Source organism: Cyprinodon variegatus, unplaced genomic scaffold (assembly GCF_000732505.1).
Source record: "Cyprinodon variegatus isolate N-32 unplaced genomic scaffold, C_variegatus-1.0 Scaffold520, whole genome shotgun sequence".
Classification (NCBI taxonomy): Eukaryota; Metazoa; Chordata; class Actinopteri; order Cyprinodontiformes; family Cyprinodontidae; genus Cyprinodon; species Cyprinodon variegatus.
Window position 1 is genome coordinate 374,032 of NW_015150973.1, and position 19,019 is coordinate 393,050.

General features: G+C 35.3%; 1 protein-coding gene across 1 annotated transcript in view; it reads right to left on the reverse strand.

Moving 5' to 3' along the window:
• Positions 1–2,074: 2,074 nt before the first annotated feature.
• The window catches only part of gosr1 (golgi SNAP receptor complex member 1), a 22,653-nt gene continuing 5,708 nt past the window's right edge, over positions 2,075–19,019 (reverse strand). The window contains exons 5-9 of the mRNA XM_015390987.1: positions 18,890–18,981; positions 16,189–16,263; positions 7,101–7,130; positions 3,177–3,259; positions 2,075–2,973 (exon numbers count right to left, since the gene is read on the reverse strand). Of these exons, the coding sequence (XP_015246473.1) occupies positions 2,849–2,973; positions 3,177–3,259; positions 7,101–7,130; positions 16,189–16,263; positions 18,890–18,981 (405 nt within the window). The 3' untranslated portion in view covers positions 2,075–2,848. The remainder of the gene's footprint in view (positions 2,974–3,176; positions 3,260–7,100; positions 7,131–16,188; positions 16,264–18,889; positions 18,982–19,019) is intronic.

Sequence of the window (19,019 nt, forward strand, 5' to 3'; positions counted from 1 at the left end):
TGCAGATTTTAACCTGAATTTGTTACATCTTTCACACACATCAGCTTAACACTAGTAGATGTTTAGCAGGAAATTTCCATTACAGAATTGTCTTTGTTCCTCCATCATGTAAACAGATGATCCACCAGCAGCCCCATTTCTTTGCGGCGAACAGCTTACTTCCCCGGATGACATCACAAGGGGGAGGGTTTTCAAATAGAGCATTTTGAGCAAACATTAGCAAGAGTTGGATAAAGACAGTGATTTATTTTTTTTCTCCACTTGTGAACCTCATACACAGGCTGAAGGACACACATGTGTTACAAAATCTTTATAATGTTAATTTTGAATAATATTGTACATTTAATGAAACCAAGTTTCCATACATTTTCAGACATCCTTAGGGCTCAGCAAACAAAGCATGAAATTTTCTCAGGCGACTGAGTTTTTTTTGTATTAAATTAAAATTTTACAATCTAAGCAGATATGTGAGTTTAACTAAGCTACGTTGTCGCCTAAAAAGACATCTTAAAAGTTTAGATAATTTTAAATTACAGTTTTTGCCACAGTCTTCTGCAATCAGTGTTCAATTCATAAATCTTAAGAAATGGTGGGCCATGACGTATACATCCTACATCCTTCAAATCTGGGGGGAAAAAGGACAAATTCACTGAGCTCAGATGAAAAAGGCTTAGAAGAAATTGGGAAAGGGAAAACAAAAAAAGTTGGAAACTGGGGACAACTTTAGATACATAATGGTTATGTATTCAATCTACAAAACCAAACTAAACATTTAAGGTGTATTAGGAAAGAACGCAGTTTTGTTAGACTCAAAAAAACTTCTTGGTTGGTCAAGAATTCACTTGTTTTGAAAAAAAAAAAAAAAAGTTGTACGCTCTTTACCTTCAAACTAAAATTTAAGACCTGGTAATTTTTTTCCTGGTACCTGAGAAATTCTAAAATATGAACTATGCTGCTGTCTAATGACTGTTTGAAACATACCAAGGACATTACCAGTAATAGTTGCCCCCCACCTAGTGGATGGAGTGTGAGTGACAGGTATGGAAAAAAAAGAGTAAACCCCAAATTTTCTGCAGTCATTGAGGTGAGTGCGAGTCATAGACAATGACTGATAAACTGAAAAAAATCCAGTTTAAGGGAACCATCATTGTGTTACTGTGCAAAATTTTTGTCTAAATCCTAAATATACTAAGATATTTGGCACCATGTTATGCTGCCCTCTATGGGTTGAAAGGTTGCAACTGCAGCTGAATTTCTCTATTGTTTCTGACTGTACAGCTTGCTACATGTTTACATCACAGCCCACTTGTTCAGGTATGATGGTGATGATTTACATTTACACTTATGATTTACATCATAAGTTTGAACTCCAAGATGATTGGGGAGTCTTGTACTCTCTAATGCTGCTCCATTACAGCCAGTTGCAGCACTAACACTAACAAATTACTGGACTAGGTGGTATTCTGAATTCTAAAGTACCAATGGTTTGCAGCATAAAACAATCTCACTCAGATCCCCCTCCCCTCAATGAGTCAGGAGTTAGAACTGCGAGCATTGATATAAGAACTGAGATTATTTAGTCATCCTAAATTCACCTTCCCTCATTCTAATCATACCTCCACACGCGACCCCGTCTGCCGTGCCCCCAGCATTGTCCAGTTGGATGGCATTTTTCAACATTTCTTCAGGGGTAATGGAGCTAATGATCCATAATAGATTGTAGAGAAAAAGTTATGAAAAAAAATTGAAATAAAAAACATGTTGGCAACGTTAGCATCAACATTAAATGAGCTACATTGCACAAATCCCTAAAGTCTAATATCAATACTCTGAATACTTGTACCAATATATACTTATATATACTAAATGTACTACATTCAAATTAACAAACTTAATTTACCATCTGCTTCTGAAAAAACAAACAAAAAACAAATGTATAATTGTGAATAAATTGAAGCAGGAAATGAAGAGCCTATGCTAACTTTGTAGAGCTAGTCTGTCTTCTAGTTAAGAGGGCAGCACAGTTCCAGACGTGCAAAACTGGTAAATAAAAAAATCATAAAAGACACATTTAAATGGAGAGCAGTCCATTAAGTCTTCTTTCAGCCATAGCTATAGCAAAAGATGCTTTTTTTTTAACACATCCAATTAATGCACATCATTGTGCTGTTCTATTAATACTACGGCAATAAAAACATGTTGTGGTTTAAGATAAAACCATGAGAAAATGTTTTTTTTTAAAGGCACTGTTCTTTCTATAAAAGATCAAAACTTAAAATTCAGTCACACTCTAGTGCATGTCAGTAAGCACATTACGTGACCTAGTGCCCCTGTTCCTGGTTAAATTACCCTACCAGACACTACCTTAAAAAAAAGTGAAATGTGTAAGAAATGAAAAGCTACTAGCGTCACACATTTTAAAACTCAAACTGATATGAATAATTTATTAATTCACATTTTACAGTTTACAATGAATTATCTCTCAAATCATTAAAAATAATCAAGATAAAAATCCTTCAGCCACCTTTTTAAACAACACAGTTTTAGCCTCTTTGCTCTTGGAAAAAAAGAACAGTTTGTTCTCAAACAAAACAAAAAGGGTCTAACTTGTAATTTTGGTCTCCGTTTCTCCGTGAGCAGAAAAAAAAGAACTGATCATCAGCCCAAAATCAGTCTCACTTTTAAAAGCAGGCTCAGTGGGAACTTGTTGGCAGCTAAAAGTCTCTCTGCTCCGGACCCTCAGGGATCCTCCGATCATGGAGCGTGGTCTCTGGGGGTGGAGGTGGGGGTTCATATGCTACAAGGAGCAGAAGAATCCTGCCTTGATGGAAGTCATCTGCCCGTAGGGTTAGTGGAAGGCATAAAGCAGGAGGAGAATGGTGCAGACGCCTATCACAGAGCCAAGGACCAGGGAGTCCCTTCTCTTCCGCAGATTGATTCGCTGGATGAGATTGTTGATAGTTGGGAAACGATCTGAGATTCAGAATGTTAAGGAAGATCAGTGATGAATACCCGCTTTATCACAAATGCATAATTAAAACTTCTACCCTCCCTTCAAAACACTGGTTGTTAAAATGCAAGAGTAATTTTAGATGTAAAAATATTCTGCTTTGAAAAGTTACACTGAGTTGTTGTCCTGCACACACAGGGAAACCAGGGAGGAGTTTAAAGGATACTGGCCAGGGTGTTCACCCTGCTGTGGATGGATTTCAGCATGCCCCTCTGTGAGGTCATGTTCTCCTTGGTCGACATTGCAATGCTAAAGAAAGAGACAAAGATAAGTGAGCAAGAGCCAATACTGCAACCTCTTACTAAAGTGTCTTTTTACTGCATGCAAGTAGAAATATGAGTGGAAATTCAATACCAATCTCAAAACTGTGGATGTGGAAAACATTTTTGTTAGAAAAAAAGGTAATGAAGAGTTTTTATGATCTCCATTTTTTTGGGCATTATCCATTATCCTGATTTTCCATTTAGAACTACCATATCAAATATAACAGCATTCAAAATATTTTCCTCATTCTTTCTCTATGAGGAGTCCGTTTACTCAGGGGGAGGTCGGCACATTACCCTAACCGGATAAAATCCAAATCTAGATAAGTAATTTTTTTCTTAAAATAAGTGCATTTTTTCCTAGATTGAGGAGGTAAAAGAGACATTCTGCCAATGGGACGAGACAATTTACATTTAAAATATGAAAACACAATTGCATTGTCTTATTTGAAGTGCATATTATCCCATATTATCTCATTTACCTACCGTACTCAAATTAAGAGTAAGTGCACCTAATTTAAGAACCGTTTTCTTATTTCTAGATAGTTTTTTCAGTGCTGCACTTGAGTCATGAGGCAGAAATTTCAGCCATAAACAAAGTGTCTGTACAAGTTACCAAAAAAAGAAAAAAAAAAACATCTTAATTTTTGGTTTACTATTTCCATCAAAAATAAACCTTATTAGGCATTTATCAGTGGTTTAGGAAGCATCATTAGACTGGAATAAAGTTAAAATCATGTTTCTAAATCAATAATAAAACCTATTATAAATAGGTTTTATTATGATTATAAATGATTATTTTAAAAGGTAAACATTATTGAAGTTAAAGTTATGCAAATATAAGAAAGTTTCTATAGTCTAGATGAATATAGTACAAATGTGGTTTTTTTATATAATTATTTCTGATGAAAAAAAATGCGTTTGACAATATCCTCTACATTTTAGCCTAATAAATGAAATAAATATTTTATTCCTGTTTTGAATACTGACTGTACAGCAGCCATTGAATCTCAATTTTATGCTCTGTGATATCCTCAGCTCAATTTTTATTGAGCATTGCTTTATCAAAATTAAATCCAACTTCCAGCAATTTATCATTTCACTGCACACCTAAAAAAAACAAAAAAAAAAAGAAAAAAAAAAACGTTTTGGCCTCGAAGAATGCCAAACATTTTGCTCTGGCTTTTATTTCCATAATAACATAAATATAGGTAGGCTATCAGCTAAACACACGCCTGACGCCTTGATGTGGGCTTAGTGACACTACTTCCTTCGTGAAGCTTTTCAAACATTCAGGACCTAATATCAGCTTTGTCCATCTACTCTGTGTGTAGATCCTAAAGAATCGAAATGCTCAAGAAAAACGTCCAAAGTCCAAAAAGCTATCAACGTGACCTTTTCTGTTATCTGCTTCCCTTCACTTAATAACACAATACTTTAAGTTTACTATGTGACAGAGCTTTTGTACAGTGCTTTAGGTTGACATAGTGGGAAGGATCCAGATTTTGATTTTCCACCTGACCAGTCACTGGTGAGGACTGAAGAAGCAGGAACTCCTCTGATTTTGGTTTCCATAGTGGCCATGTTCTAGTACTAGTATGTTGCTCTGGCTCTTAAATCTCAAACATCAGCAAGTTTCAAAAGGACGAAAGTGCAACTGAGCAATTGGCAGGAAAAGTTTCTGCCAGTGTCTTTGGCATCTGTTACACACAGCAATCAATAAAAGACACCAAGCCCATCTCTGAATCGTTAACTAATGCTTTGGTGTTCAGGGAATTAGCTTCCACAAACAATATTTACAGTTTTATCCATCACCAACTGGTAATTAATTCAGATAAATATTGACCTGTCATGTAAATATTTTCATAACAATTTTGAAATGAGACTTTAATCATGATAAAAAAAATGTAGAAGATTAAAATTCCTTCACATATAAGAAAATGGCTCCACAGAGGACGAGCCCAAACAATGAAATCACTGCAGTTGTTTATATGAATCATTGTTGTGAAGAAAAAAGAAACAGTCTGCAGAAATGATTTAGTGTGTAGAAGGTGATACGTGTATGAGTACGGGTGGGCGAGGTCCTGGCCCCCCTCCTGTGACTGCAGAGTGCTGAGGGTACAGTCTGCAGCATTGGCCTAGAGATGTGTTTTAGGGATCATGTTCCCCTCAGTCAGAGGGAAACGCTTTGCTGACTCCAGCAACCTCCACCCAGCCCTAATCACTGTGCAAACCAGCGCCTGAGAGTCAGAGGCTGGGGAGAAGGAGACACTGCACACAATCTGTTAGGAGAGCAGATCTCTGCCTCAGTTTTCCTTCAGGCCAAAGAAAAGGAAGAAAACAGCTTTTTGTGTAACCACGGTCATAGATAGACATCTTTCTAGCTGTAAATTTTTATCTGCTATAAAGGTGTTTAAGCACTACTTCCAATAAAGAGGCCACATCTCACAAAAATTTAATTTTTCTTCTTATTGGAAAAATTAATAAGGGACTAGTGGTGGACATTTATAGTATCTTTTATCTTTGTCATGATAAGTTTCTAGTCATGAAAAGAAATTTGACATATCTACATGACACATTAAAACAATGATTAAAAAAATCCAGAAATTGAGTAAAACTTTTTACAGTTTTTGTTCTTTTTTTTTTTTTAAGAAAATAATCAAACGCTATTACTACAAGCTGTTTAATAATATATTTCTTGATGTAAGTGGTGTCGATAAGAACCTACATTTTAATGTGTTCAATGTGAGAGAATCATTTGTGATCATGGGGGTATGATGGAAGTGGTAAGCAGTCACAGGTATAGATTTACCTGAGAAAAACCGCAAAGAATTAATCTTTTTTTAATCATTACCTTTATCATTAATTAGACTCAAAAATGTGATAAGTTTGTATGTCCATATTGGCTATCTCTAAAATTGATCTAGTCTATTGCAGCTTTCAAACTGATCCTTTTAGCCACTGAGAGTTTGATCAAGTCCTCGTTTGTTACCCTATTTGTGACGAGCTTAATAGTTTATGGTTGCAGAGTACGCCTACAACCAAGGATGCTTTAGTTTGGTTTATTAATTAGCACCAGCATGAGTTATGACAGCGCAGCAGGGATTAATATAGCCTACGACGAGAGATCAGTTGAATAATATAGGAAACAAATGAATACTGAAAAAAAAAAAACGTGAAATGAAGCATGGAATCATGGGGGTCATGGGATTGAGCAGATGTCATGGTAATACTTTTGTTATGAGCGGGGACCAGTTAATGCCAAAAATAAATAAATATAGCTCATTTTCTGTACTCCCTGTAGCCTGTTGTCTGTGTCCCTTCGTTAAAGTTGCCCTACTGTGTTGCTGTTACAACAAAATGAAAAAACTCCGGTACAGTATGTTGGATTGATCTACAGGAAAGGATCCAGCCTTTGAGTCTCTATCTGAACCGTCACAGTCAATCCATAACCCAACATAAATATCAGAAGTATCTAACGTTTTACTTATTTACTCAAGTGTATTTCAAGAAAAGTGACTGTGTGAAAATACTGGCTGATATCAGTATCTGATTATTTTGCAGTTATGGACGATAACAGATATTTATAGACATGGCATCCTAAATCTTTTTGACACCAGGAAGATAACAACCGCTTCTCTGCTTTACATACACGCCCACAGTCCTTTGCTACATCACTATCACTGTCACATGACCAAACGAAGACCACATGACCAATCTACATTATGTTCCACCATATAAATGAGACTTTCTGCACACTAAATCCCATAAACAACATATGTTAACCAAGTATAATTAGTATACAAAGCTAAGACGGTAAGGCTTACCTTATTGTGTCATCCATCAGCCGGTCAGAGCTAAAGTTGGGAAGTAGAGCAAAGAACGTCACTGATTAGCAATAAACTAAATAATTTTAAAGCAAATAAAACTCAATAGTATAACAGTATAAACTGAGAACTTCACAATAAATAGTATAACTCTCAGTTTATTTCTCACCACTTCCCTCTTTATGAAAAATCTGAGTTAATGTAAAGAGAAGGTGAAGCAGTTAGTGGTGATATGACCCACAACTGATGAAGCTTTTCCATGCAGATGCAGAACAGGTGAAAAATTCTCTGTTTTCTTCCCTTAACCATCCTTTTATAGCCATTGTACTTTAGACTTTCTGTGGTTTTAGCTTTAAGTGATCTTCTTCCATTTTACCTCCCTAGTTGAGTTTTGCTGCAGTCATTAAAACTGCTCATTAGCTTCAAGCTAATTGCCTTTCCCAGCATGATGAACGAACCCACGCCAACCACATGCTTCCTTGTCTTTTTCTACACAAAAGCAAATGAGCCCAGAATTTAAAAAATAAAAGTCTGTTTCATGTTAGGCAAAGATTTTTTTTTTTTACAGGATCGTTTTTATATAATAATATTAGCAGGCAAACTAATCAATATAGACTTTACATTTACATTTCTTAAAACAAGTTCTTTATACTTCCCTATCTAATAAACAGGGCATGGAAAGCAGCAACTCTCTAAAAACGGTGAACCACAGTCAATGTAAGTACTTGTATGTTGTATATCAACCAAGCTTTGTTGTAAGACAAAGATCACATGAATTAACATATAACGGGCATTATCAAATAAACATTCTATCTTCGGGACACTGACCCATCTGTAAAAACGCAATTTCACTTCTTTTAAAATCAATAATAAAGTGAAAAAAAAAAACATTTTCTTGTTCAACTTTACAAGCTAAACCATGACCTGATTACTGCCTGGCCTGTAAAAGAAAATAAAAAACACGTACACATCTATGAGCTTTGAGATTCCAGCTAAAATGTGTCTCTTTAAGGACAAATAAAGAAAACAATTTATCCTTGGTGAATTTCAAAAGAAGAGTTTATCAAATTGACTTCAAGAATGTAGAAAACAGGCATTGCTTATCACCAGGCCAACACTATCCCTACAGTGAAGCATGGTGGTGGCAGCATCTTGCTATGTGGATGTTTTTCCAGCAACAGGAGATACAACAGACATGCAACAGCAACAGACTTGTCAGGATAAAGGGAATGATGAATACACCAATGAAAAGATATCATGGAGGAAAACATGCTCCAGGCCTCAAAGGAGGGGGAATAGGACCACTGTCACTATGAATGTTGTGGAGCCAGAATCCAGACTTTATTGATATCCCATCAATCAAGCAGAGTTTCTCCCATTCAATCTAATGGAGCTTGAGGAGTTTTGCAAAGAGGAAAGAGCCCCACTGGCTAAAGATAGTTTTGTTATGCCTGTGGCATCTTATTCAAAACTTGAATAACTTGAGGCTGGAATTACTGCCAAATGTGGATCAACCAAGTGTTAACCAAAGGTTGTCAAACATTTTTGTCAATAGTTTCTTATATCTATGTATTTTAATACATTTGCAATTATTTTTGCCTTGTCATAATTCAGCATTGTGTGGAAATAAATTAATCCAAAATGATATTAAAAAAAGGTTTTACCATAAATAAAGTAGGAAAAAGTGCGCTGGTATGAATCCTTTCCAGATGTACTGTAATCTTGCCACCCAAATGATTTCTTGTTCCCCCATTTAATGTAATTTTTAGCTATAATAAAGTGAAAAGACACGGTCTGGTTAAAAAAATGGTTTCTGGAGAATTGAATGGGACATGCAGTAGGTTTAGAAAAAAACACTATAACTCATAGTTGGATCTGTAAAAATGTGCTATGGTTAGCACTACAAAACATAGTTTATACTACAGAACAAATATTTTAAATATCCACAATTTGACCAAATCTAGATAACCTGAGACAAAGCAGTCATACTAACAATGACACAGCTTCATATTGAAAACAAACAACAGACACTGAATTTGGGGTTTTCCACAGCTTCCAAATTGAAAGGATTCCAGTATTTCACTCTATGTGCAATAGGGATGGGACGATTTATGAAAACCGTCCGAACCGTTCGGTTCGATTCGCGCGTGTTTCGTTCGGTTCATGCGCTGCTCCTTTTTCTCATAGGCGAAGCGTGTACACGTGGCAGTAATGCGACCAAAGCCAACCACCAGTAGTAAAAAAGAAGAAGCGAAGCAGCGTAGCAGAAAAAAAATCAGTTGTTGTGGAGAATTGTGTGGGCATGGCGAGTGGGAAAGAACAGGAGTTGGAAGACGCGCCAGCAGCACTTTATAGGTCTGCTGTATGGGACCACTTTGCATTTAGAGTGACCTACGATGACGGCGGAAAGAAAGCTGGGGATAAAAGTGCAACAGTGTGCAAGCATTGTGCAACACGTTTTGTTTATGCCAACAGCAACACGACCAACATGTCAGGCTAACAATCAACATATACCGAACCGAACCCCGTGACCACGAAACCGTGAACCGAACCAAACCGTGGATTTTGTGAACAGTTCCACCCCTAATGCATTGATGACTGAAACACATCTTCTACCTCCATTCATCTGTTTATTACAGTGTGTTGATTTTGTGTTTGGTTGTATTTAAAGACATTTCAATTATTGGAAAAAATTGCAGCGGGAAATATAAAATAAAAGTCTAATCAACCAAAATTTTCGCGACCCTCATGCAGTACCTCCAAGGACCCCCTAGGAGTCACGGAAACCCTGTTGAAGACCTCTGGTCTAGAGTGTTTACTTAAATTGAAATACTGTATTAGTTTTACACCGCATCCCATTCTTCACAGCATAGAATACTTTTCAGAAAGTCATAGGGTCCTCAATGGTTTTTTTTTTTAAGTATTTGTGACAAGCCTTTGTGTTCAGCAGTGGTTTAGGCCTTAGGATACAACTTCTAACCAGTCTATTGATGTAAAAACAATGACAAAGGATGGTCTACAGTACATATAGATAATGACATAATGTTCTAGCTTTTGTTTTTTTTAGTGGTTCAGAGTCCTGAAACTTTAACAATGGCTTAATAACCCTTTTAAAGATTTTGAGTTTCTTATCTGATCTTGAATGTCTTAAGAGCAGGAGGTTTGTTAAATCTGAAGTTTTTTTTTGTTTTTTTTTTAATCCTACTTTATATCGTAAGTCTAGTTTTACTTTATTGATTTCTTGTTTACAGGTCAGGCAGTAATCAGGCCTGGGTGTGGCTTATAAAACGGAACTTCACTTTTTTCATGTTAACTCACAGGTAATTCATGATTTAACGAGTAAAAACATCAAGAAAATTCAAAAGATTGACAACTAATGGCATAATCTTCACCATCTTTTAATGTTTGATCTTCTGCCATGAAATGAAGGACAAAACAGTAACTTTCATGTAAATTACACTCAGTGTTCACTGGAAAGCTACTGAAACCCAAACAAACTCTGTAAGTCTAATTCTGCTAAGCTTTATACTGCTGAGAAATAAATGGGGGAGAAATAATCCATTTCAAAGGAAGTTCCTCTGATTGACTATGACCATTAGGGAGGTGCTGTCCTAAGAACTTTTAATGGACCGATGTCTTCTTCCATCTGGTTTATTCATAAAGACTAACCACACACACATGGAGAAAAAGAGAACACTAAAGAAAAACACAGAGGAAAAATATGAGAAGCCATTTACATTACCCCTAATAACTAAGAGAGCAAGAGGCATTTAATAACTCTACTGCATTATTTCCATCAGGAATTAGCAATTTTACAAAAGATTGGAGAGGACGTCTTCATACTAGTCATTCAATTTTACCTCCCTTGTTTCCATCCAAAATAAATACTATAAAATAATTTACAGGGATATAGACTAATGTTGAGTCCTGGTTGCACAATCCTGTTTTCCCTTGGTGGAATAACATCATAGTTGCAACGTAATCACACCTACTGCTGTTTCACAAGATCTAATAACAATCTGGTGAACATTAAACTCTTTAATTGAACCACAATTCTTCAAGAAGTTTGTGAAAAACAGTTGGTGCTAAATCTGATTTATTGAGCTGAAATCTAAACTTAAAGCATCTCCAAATAAATATTAAAAAAAGATTAACAGACAAAATGAACACAAAATTAAAAGTAGAATGTTACAGGGGTGTCTAACTGATCAAACTAAACATTTGAGGATTCAGTGTCTTTCGGACTATCCTCCATCACAGTCATATGACCCTCAGATGCTCAATTCCAACAGTTTGGCCTTCTTGCTCTAGCCTTTATTGAACTGGCTTGTCACACACCGTCTAGAATTAAAGTCTTGGTCGATTTCAACTGATTTTTTCATGTCCGAATGATTAATGCTCTAGTATTTGATTTGGTCTTCTAGTGTACAGAGATACAAAATATTCACATATGTTAATGTAATATAGCTTTATCTCTAAACTGGACTAACAACAACATTCTGCTAAGTTCTCTTTATTCCTCCCCATACACACACATATATACCGTATATATATATATATATATATATATATGCATACACCAAACCTAAGGCTTAGAGGATTCGTGATTTAGTCATTTTTATAATACATGACTGTAGACTACAATAGCTCAGCTGCCTCGGTCTATTAATAATCTGTACTCTGCCTTTGAAAACTCCTAATACTTAATCTAAGTTTTTTTTTTTTTCTCCAGTTGAATGTTTTCCTCCCATACAACATCCATAGAGGCTTAAATGTAAAACTTCACAATCAATATCTTAATGAGTCTGATGGGTTAACAAGAAAGGCTAAGTGCTGAGAATATGGAATGTGTTTAGAACTAAACAGGCTTAATGTCCTAATGCGTTATGATTTTCTCACTGCTAAATATAGCAATATTCCATTTTGGGTTTTAGATATCCATTTAACTTATATTGAATATTCTTAGGTAATTATATTTATTATAATTTATATAAACAACTTAAATTTGTTAATTATTATAGCATCAACATACAACAGTTAATACAGATTATTAAAATATAGAGAAGTGGGGGGGCAGTGGGATCATGAATAATTAGAATATTGGAATTTATTATTATTCCACCTATTGAAGAGGAACCAGTACACAATACAGATTATTTACATGGAAAATAATAAAATATTTTAGGCATGCTTTCCTGTACCAATAACATGGGAATTTAAAGAAATATTTTTTTTTTAAACAGGAAGTGAAACTTATATTTATTCATTTTTATCAGCTATGTTGTGAAAAGTAGTGGGTCGCTTCCATGGGTGAATGTGTAGTTTGGTGTGGAGAGAGGAAAGTCCTGACCTCCATCTTATAGAATCTTACAGAACGTGTGAAAGATGTTTACAGTAGAGTTAAAGTTGCTGTTGATTAAAGGATTGGTCCATCAACAGATTGGAGCCAATAGATTAAGAAAAGGATGTTTATTTTAGGTCTGTCATTCAGTGTCTCAGAAAATCTGAAGGTCACATAAGATCAGCTGGGGGGGAAAAAAAGGGAATTTAACAGCATAATCCAGATTCTGAATAGAATGTTCATTTGAACTTAATACGTGGTTGGGTCTCATTTTGCATCAGTCTGTGGCTGATGGTTGTAATGGAAAAACAGGTTATTTTAATAAAGGATATGGGTTAACCGCTTTGCTGTAATAATATTCCATAGATTCTCTGTAGGGTTCAGGTCAGGCCAGTTTGCTGGCCAATCAGGAACAGTAACACCATTTTCAATTAGCATTAGAGTAATGGTGGTACAAATTGGTGTTTTAAAACATTCAAATTTTCTGACAAACAAAATTTAGAGATTTTCGTAAGATGAATTTCTTAAATCTCTAAACTAACAGAAACAAACGCCTGAATCACGATAAGATAATATAGACTTTATTGGTCTCACAGTGGAGATATTCTCTTGTCACATCAGGTAAACAGTCAAAAGAAGGTGCCAAAAGGAGGAAAAGGTGCACGGGGTATATACAGAATATAAAGTGCATCCGTATATATATATATAAAACAACTGAAGTCACTTATATAACAGGATTATTGCACAGGGTATTAAATATAAATGGTTATTGCACAGGGTATGGAATGGTGATTGCACAAGTTATTGCAGTTATCGTGTCACATTGTAAAGTCTGATGGCAGCAGGGATAAAAGCAGGAATGAAATTACAAACAAGTCTTTTACTATAGGCGCTTCTCAGCTCCTTTACAGTTTGATGCAGGGTGTAAGAGGTGTTGTCCATAATGGATGTGTTGTGAAATTATGCTGTGTGTAACCAATAAATAAAATAAAATAAAAAAAACGCATCAGTTTTTAATTTGATTGCTAAAAAATATTTCATTTTTAATGATATTCTAAATTTGCTAAGATCAAGCAATATTTTTCCTTTCAGTGTAAAAGTTACCATTTTTTAAATTGAACTTCATTCTCTACTTGAAATACTAAACTAGTATCTAGGAACATCAACAATAACAAAAAGGTTAATAAAAAAATAACTGAAGAAATACAACAAATCTATGACTGATAGTACTTATTTTAGGGCTGTTTTTATCCTTCCATGTGTATGGGAGGTTTACTTTAAGTTTGTAAAAACCTGGAGGAGTATGATTATTTAAATCAGGAAAACAGAGTTCCGAACACAGATTTACAGATGAAGTATTTTCAAATAAAAGAAAAACTTTTTAAAAACTGAATGCAGTTTTCTTTAATGACTAAAACCAAGAAAAAAGGACAGAAAAAAAATCCAAGTTAATTAAAAATCTTAGATGGGCAAAAGTTGGTTTTTGTTTATATGCTTTTGGTTGAACCCATGAGCACTGCAACATGCGCCCTGCTGATATTCAATTTTCCTTTCCACACAGGACACTTCTCACACCTCTCAAACTCAGAGACAGATTTCACAAAGCACATGCCGTCGACAGTTCTATGTAGTCTGCCAAATATTAGTAGGCAAACAGCAGTTTAAGAAGTTATTTCACCTTCACCAGAACATGAAATATTATTAAGTATGATCTTAGCTGTCATCCCAGGAAAACCACTTGCTAGTCATACTGTAAAACCACCCCCACTCCCCCCCATTATTCAAATCATATATCTGTAATCTCACATCTCTAATCCAGTTGAACTCCAACTCTCCTATGATAGTAAGGCGACTCATTTTCACTGCGAATTTTACATGTTTTATATTTTATATTTGTCAAATATAACTTTACAAACTTTACAGTTCTTTTAGGGCAGGTTAGCCTCTTATAAACTAGACTGAGCAGAGAAAAATGAGATTGTGGTCCAGTTTCCACAGGGCAAAGTCTTACTTAATAGACAGACGAGTCCTTTGCATAAACAACTTCTAATTTTTGTTTTCTTTGGTACAGCAGTTGACAAAAAGTTGGAATGTTGGCTATGTACCAGAGAGTGGGCCCTGATTAAAATTACCAGCCATTGCCACAAATGCATTGGGCTGATGAGTCTATTACATGTGCCCGATGACACCATCAGCTGTTTACAAGCACCCCCGCCCCACCTTCCTTGAGTTTTCCAGTCTTCTTTAGATCTCCGTCTGCTCATATGGTCAGAAAGTCTGCCAGATAGACAATGGACTCTGGAACAGGATCCCAGACTCTCAGGGGAGTGGAAGCCTAGCTGTTGGGGCATAAAGCTTGACATCCTGAGGTTGTGAGTTTGAGCCCCACTCTGGGTCTGTAATCAACACCCATAACCCCTGATTGCTCCCCAGGCACCCAAAAAATTTTTTAATCCTTCAGCTAAGATTAAAAAAAAAAAAAGATAAAAGCGCATTGCAGGTTTTATGGCTGGGTCCCCACTCTGACTTGGAATTCTAACTCACATTGCCCATATTGAGTGATGGAAGAGACGGCTTGAATTTCCTGCTCCTCTCTCTTCTACTAGCTCAATCTCTGAATTCTCAGCACATACTTTTCAACTCAGCTGGTACTGGTTAGAGCAGACTATTATTTCAGATAATGTAAAAAAAAAAAAAGAAAAATGTTATGATAACACCTTATAACAATTGTCCAAAAAGGAAAAAATACAATAAAAATGCTTCCAGTTAAAAAGCATCCAACACCAAAGGCAAAACACATTGGCCAAACAGGAAGGGTAAAATGCTTCTCCAAAAATAAACCCTGGAGAAAATCTGAGAAGAACCGCTAAACATGAAAAAAAATCCTTCAAGAAAGAGACTTAGGAAATTATTGAGTATAGAGAAGCAACTTAAGGTCAAGATAAGAGAAGGCATGGAGGCATAGAAGACGACAATGGAAAATAAGCTCTGATCACAGAGGAACAGAAGTTCTTAAAAAATAAAAATACATTAGTATGAAGATAGCAAAACTACTCCAACGTGCAGCAGCGCTATTCTATTATGAATATGGATAAGTTGTTTGAAATACTTCTGTATCGCCTGAAACTAATTTCTCGTTTTCTTCGCATTCAAGGCAATATGGTTATTTCTACATTATACAACAAAGGGCTTCATCAGCTCTTTGTGTTCAACTTGTAAGTCTTTGATACGGAAACAGCTGCAGGAGTTTCTGGTGCATTTAATATCAGCAGCATCAGCAGAGATGAACATTGAGATTAAATATTGAAGCAACGTATCAAGATGACAGCTACAAAGTTCAAACTTGGGCACAAAATGTCTCGATGACAACAAGGTATTTATTTATTTATTTTTTTGATCAGCCATAAAAAATCTGTGTTTTTAATCCATGAAAATGTTTTTGGGAAGCTCTGTTAAGGTGTAGAACGGGCTGCTGCAAAAACAGACATAATTACAGCAGTTTTGTCCAGAGAAATGGGCAAAGTCTCCAGCTAATATTCCATCTCACACATTTAGGACATTTCTGCAACTTCAGAACTTCAGGTAAAAAAACAAAATAAAAAAATTAAGTTAAAAAACTTAAAGGAAACATTTAGCATTGTTTTATATCAACCATGGAGAAAAAGAAGGTTTTGTGTTGTTATGGTCAGTTTTATATTTGTTCTAAACTTCCCAAGATCAGTTTAAATATTACTGAGATGCACTTACTTTCTGAGATGCTCATGCTCCTTTAGAAACAGCTCTGTTCTTCTGTTGTTGACTCCTGAACCACTCTTATATGTTCTAAAATGACACAAGTAGTAATAAAAAACATTGATTGGAACAAATTTTGTATTTATACATTGTGCCATGATATTTATATATAGTGCACTCGTGCAAGTAATATTTAAGTGTCTAAGATTCCAAAAAAAATCCAAAATAAAGATTTAACTTCTCATTCAGATCAGTAAATTCCTCAGTAAAGCTTTAATAGGTAAAGTATATGAAATATACATCATGCAATGACGTGAAACTGGAGAATTTGAGGCTCAGACAATTGAAGGTTTTTATTATTAAAAAAAATAAGACATCCTGATATAATATCCTCTGTCAGAAACTATGAGCTTGCAAAATGTCATAAAAAACTGAAGGCAGTAATAAGGAAGCAGAAACAATAAACTGTCCCTAAGTATTAAGCTTTACGTGACCAAACCAGGTGCATAAATGCATTAAACCCATTCTCTTGAGCCTGAAGCAGCTCTAGCTTACAGCGTCTCTAAACAGTTGAATACCCCACACTCTCTGTGTTTCTGTCCATTTAACACAACCCCACCTCCCTGTTGGGAGAGAATAAGAGAAAGTGCACAAAGGGATGGAGGGAGACACATACCATCAACATCCTACCCCACCCATATAACAGCGAGAAGACCAAGAATAAATTAGCTTTCTTTATTACAAGCACATTTTTAAAAGCCAGTGGCAAAGAAAAAAACATATCTGTAGTGTCTTAAGTGTTGCCTTGAGATACCCTATCAGTAGGGCTTATGATTTTGCAGGGTCAGAACTGCCTGCACTGACAGGTTCCTTCATCTCTCTGGCAAGGCTTTTTAAAAGGCCAGCGATGTAAATCACAGATGAGTTGTCATTTTCCGCCGATGACATTTCGACTCAGAGCAGCAGCAGAGGAAATGTTACGACACTCAGCTCACACAACTGCTGCCGCTATTTTCAACACACAGCTGTACAATGTGAGATTTAGTCTGTGAATTTAACGAGGACAATTGTTGAGCAAACACTGTTTTATGGCCAAATGTGATTTTCTGGAAAGAATTGCACTATAATCATTTTTTATTGATGAATTGCACAATATAATTTTTTTCTATTTGCATAAATTCCATATTCAGTCATTATTCTTATGTTTCTGCAGCATAAACAATTCTGATCAAACCTAATACAACACCAAGATCTTTACTGCCCCCTACAGACAAGTTTAAACACTGTAGATCTTCTTTCTTAATAAAAAACGAACTATGCCTTTGGTCTGACTTATATACCAAACTCACTGTTAAAATATTTACACTATAGATAATGTAGTGTCAATAGGTTTAGTTTGCTAAAAACCCTTTTAAAAAGGAATCTAATTTTCTAACACCCTAAAAACATGTTTTGAAGTTGTTTTTATAGTGCAACATATGAAAAGAATAAAGTTTATAGTATTTTTTTTTATTTCCTACATAACTTTATTTGCCCTAAACTAAATGGAAAAAAAAAAACAGCGCTTGCTTTTTTTGTCCATTTATGTTTTTTTACATAAATAAACATACACAATTACTTGATTTGAAATATCACAATGAAATAAGCATCTCATTTCTGAAGTTTTTAGCTTCTTTTAAGCCTTACCAGCTAGTTGAGGTGGAACATAATTTTTCTTAATTACTGAACAGATAAAAAAAATAATAAAAAATAAGAAAAGAAATGTGTCAAAACAAAACACTACACTCTTTATTCCAGAGTCCTATGTTGTGGGACTTCTCGTATGTAAAGGTGCTTTTACTTTTTTTTTAAGTTAATAAGACTTAAAAAAAAGTTACAGCTGTTTACCATTTCATGTTTTATTAAGATGAGATTAAAATGCAAAAATATTTTCAGAGAGCCAACTGCCCAAGCATTTAACTAAGAGACTCTATAGCAGCTGTCAACACTACTGGAAATCTAATGTTTGCAATTTATGTTGTACAAAAAGGCTAATCTAGCTAGAAAGAAAAAATTTACAACCAGCAAAATCAATTATTCTTAAATAAGTGAATTTCAAGAATAGATCATGGCAAGCATTTGCATACCCCAATCTGTTTCAACCACTTTAAATATAACAGTTGGTGTCCTAATGGTTTATCCTAGATGAGTGCCTGTATAAAACCTCCCAGATGTCTTGATCTTAAATGGAGTGGGATAATTAAAAATCCTGCAGTGCTCACTTTGACTTTAATGCTGCATCTCACAAATCAATATACCATTACCAAAAAAAAAGCAGTAAGATTTACAGCCTGTAGGTTATTCCAAATTGTTTTAGTGTTCTCTCCCAGAAATTAGCCAATATGAAGAAAGGGTACACAATCTAAACGCAATGCTGAGGAGGCTATGAATCTTAAAAGGCATCGATGCTAAACTAAAGAGTCTGGGTTTATCTTCCTATACATTAAATAAACAAAAATATTGGACGAATTTTTCTCTCCATCGTTCACCCAGGTACAAACACAAGCACATTAAAGCATGTGATGAAAGAGACCCCAGGCAGAATAGCTCCTGTATCCAATCAGGAGCTAATGAGGCTCTCAATGATATAGAATCAAATCTTACCACTTATAATTGCACCTACCATGGCTGCTAGGCCAAATTTAAGCAAAACTAAAAACAAAGATTGTGTTCTTACTCAATGTCTTTCCTGACAGATCCTAAAAGGTCCTCTCTTTCCCGGATGGCCAGAAAGTTGCCTTTGGTTTTGTGGAATTCATGTGTGTAATCCTAAACAACAAAAAGGAAAAAACAAAGTAAAAAAAAAA